Raw genomic sequence first — 13,626 nt, 5'->3', positions numbered from 1 at the left:
CACTAGTCTTGCAGAAGGCTGCTTCTCTGACCTTCTGGTGTTGGGAAGGGGAATCTGGGAGCCTGGCTTCCCAGGCTCCCCCTCACTTCTCTCCGCTTGCTCTCCCTGCAGGGGCAGCAGTCCTCAGGGGAGGACATGGAGATCTCAGACGACGAGATGCCCTCGGCCCCCATCACCAGCGCTGACTGCCCCAAGCCCATGGTGGTGACCCCAGGGGCCGGGGCCGTGGCAGCTCCCTCTGTGCTGGCCCCAACCTTGCCACTGCCCCCGCCCCCTGGCTTCCCACCACTGCCCCCGCCCCCACCCCCACCCCCACCCCAGCCCGGCTTCCCCATGCCCCCACCTCTGCCACCACCACCGCCCCCGCCACCCCCGGCCCATCCAGCTGTGACAGTGCCCCCACCACCCCTGCCAGCCCCGCCGCCTGGTGTCCCACCCCCACCCATTCTGCCGCCACTGCCGCCCTTCCCACCAGGGCTGTTTCCTGTGATGCAGGTGGACATGAGCCACGTGCTGGGGGGCCAGTGGGGCAGCATGCCCATGTCCTTCCAGATGCAAACGCAGATGCTGAGCCGTCTGATGACGGGCCAGGGCACATGCCCCTACCCCCCCTTCATGGCTGCCGCAGCTGCAGCCGCCTCCGCCGGACTGCAGTTTGTCAACCTGCCGCCGTACCGGGGCCCCTTCTCCCTTGGTAACACTGGCCCAGGCCGCGGGCAGCCCTGGCCACCCCTGCCCAAGTTTGACCCATCAGTGCCACCACCAGGCTATGTGCCCCGCCAGGAGGACCCGCATAAGGCCACTGTGGACGGCGTCCTGCTGGTGGTGCTCAAAGAGCTCAAGGCCATCATGAAGCGGGACCTGAACCGCAAGATGGTGGAGGTGGTGGCCTTCAGGGCCTTCGATGAGTGGTGGGACAAGAAGGAACGGATGGCTAAGGTGAGTGGGCAGCATGTCCCCTCGGTGGGGGGCGGGCAGGCCAGAGGCAGAGACCTGGCCAGGCAGCCTCTGTTGTCCCCAGGCACCTTAGTGGAAACACCACCACCCAGATCCCCCAAACAGAATAGTGTGTGTTATTTTGTGAAGCCAGTGTGTCGATGACACGTGTGTACTCACTGTGTGTTTCTCTTGGATTCCAATCTCCAAAACTCCAGTGCCCCTGCCATGTGTGGGCAGCCATAGTAACAGCTTCTCAGGTGAGGAAGTTGAGGGTCAGGGAAGCGGAGTGTGGCGCTGGGGGTGTCCTGAGTAGTGACATGAAATGCGGTAGGTTCCAGGAAAGGAAGTGCCCAGTTCGGGCATGACTGTCACTGTGGAAAGGATGGCAGGCTACTCGAGGGACAGGGTTGGTGGCCGTACTCTAACCACACTGACCTTCCCCTCCTCTCTCGCACCCCAGGCCTCGCTGACCCCAGTGAAGTCGGGTGAGCACAAAGATGAGGACAGGCCGAAGCCCAAGGACCGCATCGCCTCTTGCCTGCTGGAGTCCTGGGGCAAGGGCGAGGGCCTGAGCTACGAGGGGCTGGGCCTGGGCATCGGGCTGCGCGGGGCCATTCGACTGCCCTCCTTCAAGGTCAAGAGGAAGGAACCGCCAGACACAGCCTCGTCTGGTGACCAGAAGCGGCTGCGCCCCTCCACCTCCGTGGATGAGGAGGACGAAGGTGGGGCCTTGCCGGGTGCTGGGACTTCCTCCTTCCCTACGCGCCCCCACCTGGCTCTGACCGCCCGCCCTCCCTCCCTGCAGAGTCTGAGCGTGAGCGGGACCGGGACATGGCCGACGCCCCCTGTGAGCTCGCCAAGCGGGACCCCAAGGGCATGGGCGTGCGGCGGCGGCCAGCCCGGCCCCTGGAGCTGGACAGCGGCGGGGAGGAGGACGAGAAGGAGTCGCTGTCGGTGTCGTCTTCCTCGTCAGCATCCTCGTCCTCGGGCTCCTCGACCACCTCACCCTCGTCCTCAGCCTCTGATAAGGAGGAGCGAGAAAGCACGGAGGAGGAAGAGGAAGGGGAGGGGGAGGAGGAGGGGGAGGAGGGCCCCAGGAGCCAGATCTCCTCCTCCTCAACCTCATCCATGTCAGATAAGGTATTGTTTGGGCTTGGGGAGGCCTGGGGAGCCGGGCCAGGCGAGGGAGCCCTTCGGCTCACCTGTCCAGCATCCGTCTCCCCTAGGATGATGATGATGAAGACAGCGACGACCGGGATGAGTCTGAGAATGATGACGAGGACACAGCCCTGTCAGAGGCGAGTGAGAAGGAAGAAGGGGACTCAGATGGAGGTGAGTGTGGCTTCTGGCCCAGCCCAGGGTCCCTCTGCAGAAAGCAGAGCCTGCACAACAGTCAGCAGTACTGAAGGGGTAGGATTTCTTGACTATGAAGTGTGAAGTCATTAAAACACAAACACAGCCTGCCGTGTAATTCCTTTTTAATGAAATGTCCAGGATAGGTCAGTCCACAGAGATAGAGAATGAGATGGTTGGATGGCATAACAGACTCCATGGACATGAGTTTGAGCAAACTCCAGGAGATTGTGAAGGACAGGGAAGCCTGGTGTGCTCCAGTCCATGGGGTCGCAAAGAGCAGACACGACTGAGCGACTGAACAACAGTAGAGACAAAGAGTAGACTAGTGGTTGCTGAGGTCAAGTGGTGGGGATAGAGGGGTGATAGCTGAAAGGAACGGGCTGCTTCTTGAGCTTGTGAAATTTCTATCTTTGGGACACGATAGAAATGTCAGTTGTCCACATTGTGAAGGTGCTAAATACCACCGTGTCATCTACCCTAAGATGGTTAGGTTTATGTTATGTGGATTTCACCTCTGTTGGAAAAAAACAGATGATGGTGAGTTAATACACACACACACACACACACACACACACACCCCTCCACACACACACACACCCCTCCACACACACCCCTCCACCTACCTGAGGGACACGTTCACCCCAGTGCCTCCTGTTTTGAGCCCTTTGGTGACGCCTCTGGCTGGGGCACAGCAGATAATAACAGGGCCCTTGCCCGTGTCCCCCATGCAGAGGAGACGGTGAGCATCACCACCTCCAAGCCTGGAGCTGAGTCCTCCAGTGAGAGTTCTGAGTCATCTGACTTCGCATCAAGCTCCGAGTCCTCTTCATCATCATCCTCAGAAGATGAAGAAGAGCTGCCAGCTGGGGAGGATGAGGAAGAGGAGGAGGAGGAAGGGGAGGCAGCTGCAGACGAGAGCATGGCTCCCACTGCTCCTGATGAGGACTTTGAGAATGAAGTGGTCACAGGAGCACCCACAACGGAGTCACAGGGCCCAGAAGAGGAGGTGGACATTGAGGCTGAGGACGAGGCCCCTAAGGAGCGGACCCCGATGCTGGAAGAGCCCCCCTTGCCTGTGAGTGTCGAGGAGCTGGCTGGCTGCAAGGAGCCCCCCGGGGAACCAGGCCTGAACCAGGAAGGGGCCAGGTTGCTGTCTCCAGAACCCCCTGCAGGAGAGATGGAGGCCCGGCCCCTGCCATCCCCAGAGCCTACCCCAGGTAATACTTGCAGCCCATGGGAAGGCGGTGGGAATAGAAACAAGATGTCTTTAACCATCAGAATGAACCAGGGCTCCTTTGTGCCATCACTTAAAGTTACCAAGTAATTTCCTTATCTGTAAAACGGGATCAATGGATGGTGCTTCCCCCGTAAGGTCATATGGGAGGATGGAGCGAGATGACTTGCCACTACGAAGCTGGGTACCTGTTAGACCCCAAAGGCAGGTCTGCTGCTGTCACCATTCCTCACTGTATTTCCCTGGGGTCTAGTCCTTGGACTGCTAGTCCCATGAGATGCTCCCAAAAGAGGTGTGGATGTGTATGGTCTTTTAGTGATAGGCAGGCAGAGAAGGCTTCTGGGCCCTGGGCACCTATCACCAGAAGGGTGCTGGGTGGGTTAAAAGGGGCTGTGGGCACTGCCCCCTCCATCATCTTGGTGGAGCTGCACAAAGCATGTGAAAGGCTCTGGCAGTGCCGTCCAAGAGAACTTTGTACAGCAATCAGCATGTTCTCTCTGCCCTGTCCAGCCCCATAGCCACTAGACACAGCATTGTTAAGAGCTTGAGAAAGGGGGAGAGTGCCGCTGTGGGACAGAATTTGTAATGTTGATTAATTAAGTTAACATAAACTACTATATGGGGTCACACAGAGTCGGACACGACTGAAGCGACCTAGCAGCAGCAGCAGCAGAAACTACTATAGCCACACGTGGTTAGTTGGTACCTCTAATAGTCCTTAAGGAGAGCAACCCGTTGTATTTTGTTTAAGTTTTTTATTTGGCTCTAGAACCACAGATTTTTGCAAATTGTTAAACGTATTTATAAAGCCTCTATTTTTATCTCCTTTATAGTTTTAGGAACTGATAATAACAACAGTGGACCAAAATGGGCAAAAATATCATCCCTCCTGGAGCTTACGCTCAGGGCAGGTTGATAGATGACAGCTGATAATTTAGAAAACATACTAGGTGACAGTGGAGAGAAACGCTAGGAGAAAACCTTAAAGGCTCTGACAAGTCGTGTAGAAAAGGGACTTGTTTAATTTTATTCAATAGCAGAGGTCATTTTCTTGGTCCATGGTATGTTCCTTGCTCACCGGAACACCATTCTAAAGACAGTGTCAAGGGCGCCAGCTGGGTCTCCTGCATCTTTGATTGATTCCCACCAACATTTCTCAAATCCTGCTGTGTATCTAGGAATCTAGAGGGTGCGAGTGCATACCCAGAGAGGTGTCCAGGGTACAGTAGGGTAGCATGAGGAGGGGCCGTTTGAGTCAATAACTAAGGTCTGCTTTCTGCCTGCTGCTCTGCAGAGGACAACCTGGAAGCGGAGCCTGAGGCCCCGGCACTGCTTTCTTTACCGCTGCAGCCACCATTGCCGCCGCCTCGACCGCCCCGGCCACCCAGCCCACCACCAGAGCCCAAGACCCCAGACCCCCCACTCCCATCCGTCCCTCTGGAGCCTCCCCCCCATGAGGAGCAGCCCCCACGTACTCCGAGCCTCTGTGGCAGCCTGGGCAAGTCCCAGAGCGCCGAGGCGGTGCCGGCCACGCCGAGTGGGGAGCCCTTACCGACGGCGGGCAGTGGCGGCCTGGCCCTGAGCTCCCCGCAGCTGCCCGGTAGCCCCTTCTCCTACCCATCCCCATCCCCCAGCTTGAGCAGCGGGGGCCTCCCAAGGACACCTGGCCGGGACTTCAGCTTCACACCCACCTTCCCCGAGCCTGGGGGCCCCCTACTTCTGCCTGTCTGCCCCCTCCCAGCTGGCCGGCGTGACGATCGGTCTGGCCCCCTGGCCTCCCCGGTGCTCCTGGAGACAGGCTTGCCGCTTCCTTTGCCCTTGCCCTTGCCCCTGCCCCTGGCGTTGCCCGTACCTGTCCTGCGGGCCCAGTCGCGGGCCCCCACCCAGCTGCCCCCTCTGCTGCCTGCTCCACTGGCCCCTTGCCCACCCCCCATCAAGAGGAAGCCGGGCCGGCCCCGGCGATCCCCGCCAGCTGTGCTCACCTTGGATGGGCCTTTGGTCCGACCGCCAGGAGGGGCCGCCCTGGGCAGGGACCTCCTGCTTCTGCCAGGCCAGCCACAGACCCCTGTCTTCCCCAGCACCCATGATCCCCGGACCGTGACCCTGGACTTCCGGAACGCGGGGATCCCAGCCCCCCCACCACCCTTGCCCCCCCAGCCCCCTCCACCCCCACCTCCACCACCTGTTGAGCCCACCAAGCTGCCCTTTAAGGAGCTAGAGAACCAGTGGCCTTCTGAGGCCATACCTCCGGGTCCCCGTGGGCGTGACGAGATCTCCGACGAGTTCATGGCCAAGGTGCGGGGGTCCTGGCGCCGGCCACCGAAGAAGCGCCATGAGGACCTGGTGGTCTCAGCCTCGCCCGAGCTCTCGCCACCGCAGCCTCTCTTCCGGCCCCGCTCAGAGTTTGAGGAGATGACCATCCTCTATGACATCTGGAATGGTGGCATTGACGAGGAGGACATCCGCTTCCTGTGTGTTACCTACGAGCGGCTGCTGCAGCAGGACAACGGCATGGACTGGCTCAACGACACGCTCTGGGTCTACCATCCCTATATCCTGCCAGGTGGGGCGGGGGCCACACCTCCCTCTCTGGGCGGCATCTCCTACGAGGGCGCATGTCACCACCACTTGTGGATGGTGTCTGTGTGTTGGTGCCACACCAGGCTCTGTATGGAGTCATCTCTGCCTTGTGCACCAGAATTAAGAGATCTTGGGGCCAAACGTAACAACGTGATTGTACAACATAACAGAAGCAGGGGCTGACAGAGGGCTCACTCTTCCTGGCTCCCCCTCATCAGCTAATTTAATTTTTCCAACAGCCTAGGGAGGTGGGGGCTGTTATTATTCCCATTTTACATAGGAAGAAACTGAAATTCAGAGAGGTTAAGTTACCTGCCCAAAGTCATGCAGCTATAAAGTAACTGAGTGGAGATTTGAACCCAGGTAAACCTGGCTCCAGAATCTGGGCTATTAATCACAATGCCCCCATAGTCAGTTGTTAGCACAACCCAGTGAAGTTGGTGCTATCTTTATCCCTGCTGTACCAAACTAATATACTGAACATTTATTCTGTGTCAGGAGCTCTACTCAGCATCTGTAATCATTCCGAGGGTGTCATAATTATCCCATTTTGCATATGGGGAAACTGAGGCAGAAGGTGGATAAGAAACACACTCAGGACCATGCAGCTAGGTACCTGACAGAGTTCTAACCACAGTGGAGTTGGGCAGTGGGCAGCTTTAGGGAGGTGGCCTAAGTGTGGGTGGTAGAGCTGGGTGTCATCAGCGTCCTGGAGATGGGTCTGAGGGTAAGGCCAGGTCTGGGAAGATGGGGCTCTCCAAGAATGTCCATGTGGCCCTTGACCCACACCCACCCACCAGCCTCTCTTCAGCTAAGAAGAAGAAACGGGACGACGGCATCCGGGAGCACATGACGGGCTGTGCCCGCAGTGAGGGCTTCTATACCATCGACAAGAAGGACAAGCTCAGATACCTCAACAGCAGTCGTGCTAGCACCGACGAGCCCCCCACGGACACCCAGGTAGGGCCATCAGGTGCCCACCCACCCAGGAGCCTCCCAGGCTGGGCAATGGGTAGGGGCCCTCCTGGAAAGGGTGCCAGGCAGCCAGGGCAGTTGTGGAACCAGAGGCCTGGCTCACGGTGCCATCCCCCTGGGTGCTCAGGTGTGAGATGTGAGGCGAGGTGAGCGGCGGGCAGGGAAGCGATTGTGAAGGGTCTTTGTCAGGGATGTGAACAGTGTTGAATTGCATCTCCAGAAGTTAGCTTCATCTTTGTTTTAATTCAGCAAATAAATTGGGTAGGTTGGGTGTGGGGGGCTGTGTGGGGAAAAGTGAATGCCTTTGAAAAACTTAGCAGGATCATTAGAACATTAGAAAGTCTAATGAATGGGACTGGGGGCTGACTGGAGGCAGAATGGCATGACGCTGCTGGGTCCGGCCTGGGGCACTGGGTAACTGGATGCCAATCACAGAGGTGAGAGGGAAAGTGAGACCGTTGTGTTGGGACAGCTTCAGTTCTGGGGTTTATGGAACATCCAGGTAGTGAGGTCAGGTAGACAGTTAGATGTATGGGTACAGTATAGAGCCTGGGAGGGGTACTTCCGGTTCGAGGATTTAAATTTAGGCATTATCAGGATGGAAGCGTTAACCAAAGCCCGCAGCAGGGATGAGCTGACCCAGGGAGAGCACCTGGAGGGGAATGAAACTCCCAGGTATTAATGACGGGGACAGGACCAGGAAAGCCAAGAGAGGGAAGGGATGCAAGGGTGTTGGGAGGAGTTGTGATTTCAAATGAAAGCCATGGGTTATTAGGGTAGGTAAGTACTCAACAGCTTTACTTTTTAAAAAATCATGTATTTATTTATTATGTTTGACTGTGCTGGGTCTTTGTTGCTATGAAGGCTTTTTTGTAGTTGTGAGCAGGGTGAGCGCTCTAGTTGTATGCTCAGGCTTATTGCTGTGGTGGCTCGTTGCAGAGCACAGGCTCTAGGGTGTGTGGGCTTCAGTAGTTGTGGCACATGAGCTCAGTAGTTGCGGGTCCTTGGCTCAGGCTCAGCAGCTGTGGCACAAGGCCTTAGTTGCTCCATGGCATGTGTGATTGAACTGTGTCCCCTGCATTGGCAGGGGAACTCTTTACCACTGAGTCACCAGGGAAGTCCCTGATCACCATCGTCTGTCCAAGAAGCAGAGATGCTTCAGATCTGTAATTGAGAAGAGAAAAGATGACAGGAGTGAAGTGGATGCTGTTTTGTTACATTTAAGATTAGAGGAACTTGAGCACGTTCAGATTCTGACAGGAAGGAACCAGGTGGAGGAGAGGTGGCGATTAGGACAGGACAGGCATAGGTGTGCCCAGAGCAAGGAAGCTGGGGCCACAGAGCTTAGAGTAGGGTCGCCAAGGACAGCGGGACACAGGTACCGTGGTCTGTGAGGCCAGGTCCCCCAGACGGCCACACTCCTCTCTGATCTGTCACCCGCCGCCCCACCCTCGCAGGGCATGAGCATTCCCGCGCAGCCGCACGCCTCCACACGGGCAGGCTCCGAGCGGCGATCTGAGCAGCGGCGCCTGTTGTCCTCCTTCACTGGCAGTTGTGACAGCGACCTGCTCAAGTTCAACCAGCTCAAGGTGAGGCCAGACCCCACCTGGGGAAGCCGGGGTAGCCCTGGGACCGAAGGCCATGACTCTCACCCGCATCTCCGTCCCTCCCCTAGTTCCGGAAGAAAAAGCTCAAATTCTGCAAGAGTCACATTCACGACTGGGGCCTGTTCGCCATGGAGCCCATCGCGGCCGACGAGATGGTTATCGAGTATGTGGGCCAGAACATCCGCCAGGTAAACACTGCCGGGCAGGACAGGTGTGGGAGCCAGGCCATGGCTAGCCCCGCCCCACCCAGACTGAGGCCTCTTCCTGGCCAGGTGATCGCGGACATGCGGGAGAAACGTTACGAGGACGAGGGCATCGGTAGCAGCTACATGTTCCGGGTGGACCACGACACCATTATCGACGCCACCAAGTGCGGCAACTTCGCGCGTTTCATCAACCACAGCTGCAACGTGAGTGTGCGGCTCGGGGCCACGCCCCCGGGGGCGTGCCGCGAGGACCTGGAAGCCGCTGGCACAGGAGCCAGCATGGCCTCCTTTCCAAGCATGGGGCCGAGGACGGGGGGCTCAGGAGGGAGGACGCAGTGTGATGCCTTGTCTGAGGAGCCCTTCTCCTCTGACCTTCAGTTTTCCCGTCTGTCAAATGGCCCTAATGAGACCAGAGGTGTACCTGACACGGTCCATATAGTTGATAATTGCAGAGTTCCTTCTCCCTGCTGGGTTTTTTCTATGCCTCTGCGGTTAGTGCTGGCCAGTAGAAGTTTCTACAGTGAAGGAAGTACTCTGCATCTTTGCTGTCTGCTCCTGTACACATGAGGTACTGAGCACTAGAAATGTGGCCAGTGTGGCTGAGAAACTGAGTCTTAAATTAACTTAAAGAGACACACAGGGCTAGTAACAGCTGACATGGCATGTCTGGGGTGTTGGAGTGGATGTTGATATCAAGGTTGGTTGTCTCATGGAGACAAGCACAGGGAGCTTCAGATGGGAGGTCAGGTACTGCTGATTGTGGGTCAAGTCTTGTTTGGCATTGCTATTTAGTGAGTGACCATGGACAGGTTACTACTTGTCCAGCAATAGTTACAAGTTGCTACTTCAGTTTCCCAAGCTATAAAACTGGGATGATCACAGTCCCTTCTCATAGGTTGTTGGGAGGACCAAGAGGGTTACTGAGCACAGGCCTGTGCAGACACAGTGGGCTCCCAGCACATGCCAGCTCACAGCATGGTGACTTGTCATTCCCTGGGGCCGGTGGGGACTTTGCTGAGAGTCTCCTGTGAAAGCCTGAGGGATGAGAGGGAATTACCTGGGTGTAGGAGTGATTGAAGTGAAGCCTGGGGCAGGGAGGGAGGGAGAACACCTCTCCAAGGGGCAGAGAAAAGGAGGTTGGCAGGGTGGCTGGTGGCTGGGTCACTCAACCTTATAGGCAGAGCTGAAAACTTTCTCTAAAAACTGAGGCAGGCTACTGACTGGGGGGTGACAGGATTTGCTGTCCTTTTGGAAAGACTTCCCTGGCAGTTGGGGCAGGAGTGGAATTATTCAGAGCAGAGACAGGCAGCGGGGACTTACTGGAGTCCAGGCCCATGGTGGCAGAAGTGAGAGCCCCTGTAGATGGAACCTGCTGAGTGTGGTAGGCCAGATCCAGCCTGCTGGAGGGGAGGTGAGGCAGGGGAGGGATGCTTGGGGGACTGGGTGAGTGGAATGGCCACTCCCTCAGTTTGAATTCACTGAGCCAAAGATGTCTCCTTGAGCTGTCAAAGGTGGATATCAAGCAGGAAGTTGGATCTGGGGTTCTGCAGCACAGGCCAACCTTTTTGTAAAGGGCCAGGGAGTAAACGTTTTTGGCTTTATGACCCAGACCATCTCACAGCTGCTAAACTATCATTGTAACAAAGGCAGCCACAGGCAGTATGTAATAAATGAGGGCAACTGTGCCAATAAAACTTTATTTGCAAGAGCAGGCAGCTGGGGGGTGGAGTTTGCTGATCCCTTCTCTAGAGCTGTGAAGTAGGGCCTGGGCTAGAAATATAAATTTGGGGTCATCTACGGTATAAAAGAAAATTGAATATTTCCCTAGGAAATAATTCGTTTTTATTGCAATCATCATGCTCATTTAACCTCAGAGGCTAGGGGTCTTTCTCTGCCCGATGTGGGAGCCGAGGCTGAGAGCAGGTGACCAGTGGGCACTGGGGTTGTGGGGCCAGGGCGTCAGGCCTTGAGCATGGGGTTCGGTTGAGTTTCAGGGTATGCAGTCCGCGAGGGCCTGGTTGGGGGCCCAGGTAGGTCAGCTCACCCTCCCCTACTCCCATCCCACCCACAGCCCAACTGCTACGCCAAGGTGATCACGGTGGAGTCACAGAAAAAGATCGTCATCTATTCCAAGCAGCACATCAACGTCAATGAGGAGATCACCTATGACTACAAGTTCCCCATCGAGGACGTCAAGATCCCCTGCCTCTGTGGCTCTGAGAACTGCCGGGGGACCCTCAACTAGGCCGGCACCCGGGGTTGTCAGCCACCCCGGCTCCCAAGTGTGGACCCCGGCTCTCTGGGGCCGGGTCCCACCCCCCACCCCCATTTCAGGTGCTGTCCCTCTACCCAGTGGCCGTGCCAGGGCCTGGCGCCCCCAACACTACCCCCCAGGTCCCACCGCAGCTCCGGCCCCTCAGTGGGAAAGGGCTTCTCTGTCTCAGCCCGTGTCTCCTTCATTTTTTTTTTAAATGCTCCTTTTGGGACTTTGGTTTAGCTCTGGTGTAAATGTCTTCCCCCACCTTCTCCCCTTCATCCACCTCTTTCCCTCTGTGTTTTCTCATCCTGTCCTGCCCCGTCAGCCTCTTCCCATGAATGCTGCTATGTTGTTCTGTCTTCTCCTTTTCTTTTCTTCCTCTTCATAAGAAAAGACATTTTTAACCGTTGAAATGTGAAAGCAGAATCAGAGAGTGGGGACCCCCAGCGGGGGCTGCAGAGGCCTCGTTTGATTGTGCGTCGGCCCAGGCCCACGTTCTGGAACCCTCCAGGCCTGGGCGCCAGGCCAGGTGCTGCAGAGGAGGGGGTCAAGCCAGGCGGCTCTGACCTCAGAACACTACGGAAGGCCCCCTCTCTGCTGGCGGACTCAGTGAGAAGAAGACCCCCCTCTTTCCCATCCCCTCCTCAGTCTGTTCCTTCCCCAGCAGCCTGGGGGTGCCTTCCCCCCGCCACACACGCCCTCCAGCAGACCCTGGTGGAGCCAAGCTGGCCCCAGGCAGGAGTTTCCCCTCTGGGGCTCTCCATGCTACCCCACACCTGCCATCCCCAAAATCTTGGGTTCAATGTTTACTTTCTCATTCAAATGCCAGCAACGAGGGAGCCTCCAGGAGGCCCCAGTGTGGGCAAGGGGTGCTGGAAGTGGGGTATTTACTCTCTCCGGCTCTCACCTTCACCCAGGGGGAGAGATACACCTCCCAGGGAAGGCGGGTCCCCCAGTCCCGCCACTACGGGTGTCTGACCGAATGCGTGTGGCATTTTTTTTTTAATTTGCTTATAAGCTTCACCTGCTCGCCCCCAGCCCATAGAGCCTGACTCACCCTGCCAGCAAGCCCTCACCCCAGGAAGCCAAGAGCATATTTATTTTCGGAGTGAGAAGGTGTATTTCTCCCAGAGAAAGGAAAATCTTGGAAAAGATTTAAAAACTCACAACTAAGTCTGATAGTTTTTTTTTTTAACCCTTTACATCATTCTCTTCCAAGTTCCTTTCCATGGATTTTTTTTTTTTTTCTTGTGCGTGTATAAAATCAAAACGAAGGGAAAAAAAAAATAGGTTTTTGAAGTTTAGAACCGACTTCTGTACATAGGCTGCCATAAAGGACTTTTTCTCGGGAACATTGTTTCTTGTAGAAACACGTGGGAAGACTTTTTTGCTTATTTCTTTGTACTTCCAAAAAAACCCACACACACACACACACACACACACACACACACACAAAACAAGTCCCCCGCACCCCAGAAAGCAAAGCAGGCGTGTAAATAATTTATGGAAAGTGACTGCTGTGACCAAGAGTCATCCTCAGCAAGACGGGAGCGCTCCCGGTGGGGCCGCACCACCCTGCGGATGCAGGCCCGGAGCCTCTGGTATCTCAGCTTGTGTCAAGCTTGTTATCATGTAAATTCTGTACAAAGAATTGTTATTTTTTTCTCTCTCTCTTTTTTTTTTGTCGTTGGTGGTTTTGTTGTGTTTTTCTTTTTTTTTTTTAAATTTCTTCACCCCAACCCCTCTCTGAGACTATGCCCACTGGTTTCAAGGTCGATGAAATTGGTGGCATGAAGACACAGAAAGGGACCTGGGTACAGCGGCAACCTTCTCTTCCTTTTGCGGTTTTCTGCCTCATTGTGCAACTGAGGAAATATTTATTTTTCATATGAGGAAATGTGTAGTTTGTAGAGATGGCTGATTTAAGTTACTTCTGCAGTCCCCAAGGGGCTGGCTTCAGTCTATCCCCTCCTCCCATAAAAGAAGTGGAGGTGGGGGATGTGAGGAAACCAGGGTCCGGGGTCCTGCCTCACCCCTCACCCTGGCCTCACCTTGCCCAACCAGCCTTCCCTAAGGGCAAGTAAGGGCCTGGGCCCTCCCTGTCCGCAGGAACCCCTGTCCCGCCCCTGAAGTGGCTTGCGATAGCCAGAAATGTGTCAGGTCATTTTTCTTTCAATGCCTTCATTTTCACTGAACAAACTTGCTTTTCAAGAGTTGGGGGTTTCTGCTTTTTCTTTTTCTTATCCCTCCCTCCCTCTTTCCTCCAGCCAAGAAGAGAATCCATAAGTTTTAGGGATGTTTGTGCATATAGACTCTCATCGTATGTAACTTGTTTTGAAGAGAAGTGTTTCCGTTGTGGGTGTGTCTTGCTGTAAATATTTGTTCATATTTTTGTGAATTCAATACTATGTACCATTGTATTATAGTAACTTTTATAAAGCAAACCATAAATATACTGACTTTTCTTACAGA

The 13,626-nt window shown here is 55.6% G+C and overlaps 1 protein-coding gene across 3 annotated transcripts in view; it reads left to right on the top strand.

Moving 5' to 3' along the window:
• Positions 1–13,626, top strand: part of SETD1B (SET domain containing 1B, histone lysine methyltransferase) — a 23,798-nt gene extending 10,172 nt beyond the window's left edge. For all 3 annotated transcript variants that reach the window (XM_086347597.1, XM_086347600.1, XM_086347599.1), the window contains exons 7-17: positions 112–939; positions 1,400–1,661; positions 1,745–2,079; positions 2,166–2,271; positions 3,027–3,512; positions 4,824–6,080; positions 6,903–7,069; positions 8,542–8,673; positions 8,760–8,879; positions 8,964–9,101; positions 10,969–13,626. In XM_086347597.1, the coding sequence (XP_086203723.1) occupies positions 112–939; positions 1,400–1,661; positions 1,745–2,079; positions 2,166–2,271; positions 3,027–3,512; positions 4,824–6,080; positions 6,903–7,069; positions 8,542–8,673; positions 8,760–8,879; positions 8,964–9,101; positions 10,969–11,142 (4,005 nt within the window). In that variant the 3' untranslated portion in view covers positions 11,143–13,626. The remainder of the gene's footprint in view (positions 1–111; positions 940–1,399; positions 1,662–1,744; positions 2,080–2,165; positions 2,272–3,026; positions 3,513–4,823; positions 6,081–6,902; positions 7,070–8,541; positions 8,674–8,759; positions 8,880–8,963; positions 9,102–10,968) is intronic.

This window comes from Bos grunniens, chromosome 17 (genome assembly GCF_055505025.1).
Source record: "Bos grunniens cultivar Pamir isolate PY7600 chromosome 17, Bosgru_T2T1.0, whole genome shotgun sequence".
In the NCBI taxonomy this organism is placed as follows: domain Eukaryota; kingdom Metazoa; phylum Chordata; class Mammalia; order Artiodactyla; family Bovidae; genus Bos; species Bos grunniens.
The sequence above is the reverse complement of the archived record's forward strand: the minus strand, read 5'-3'. Positions and strand labels throughout refer to the sequence as shown.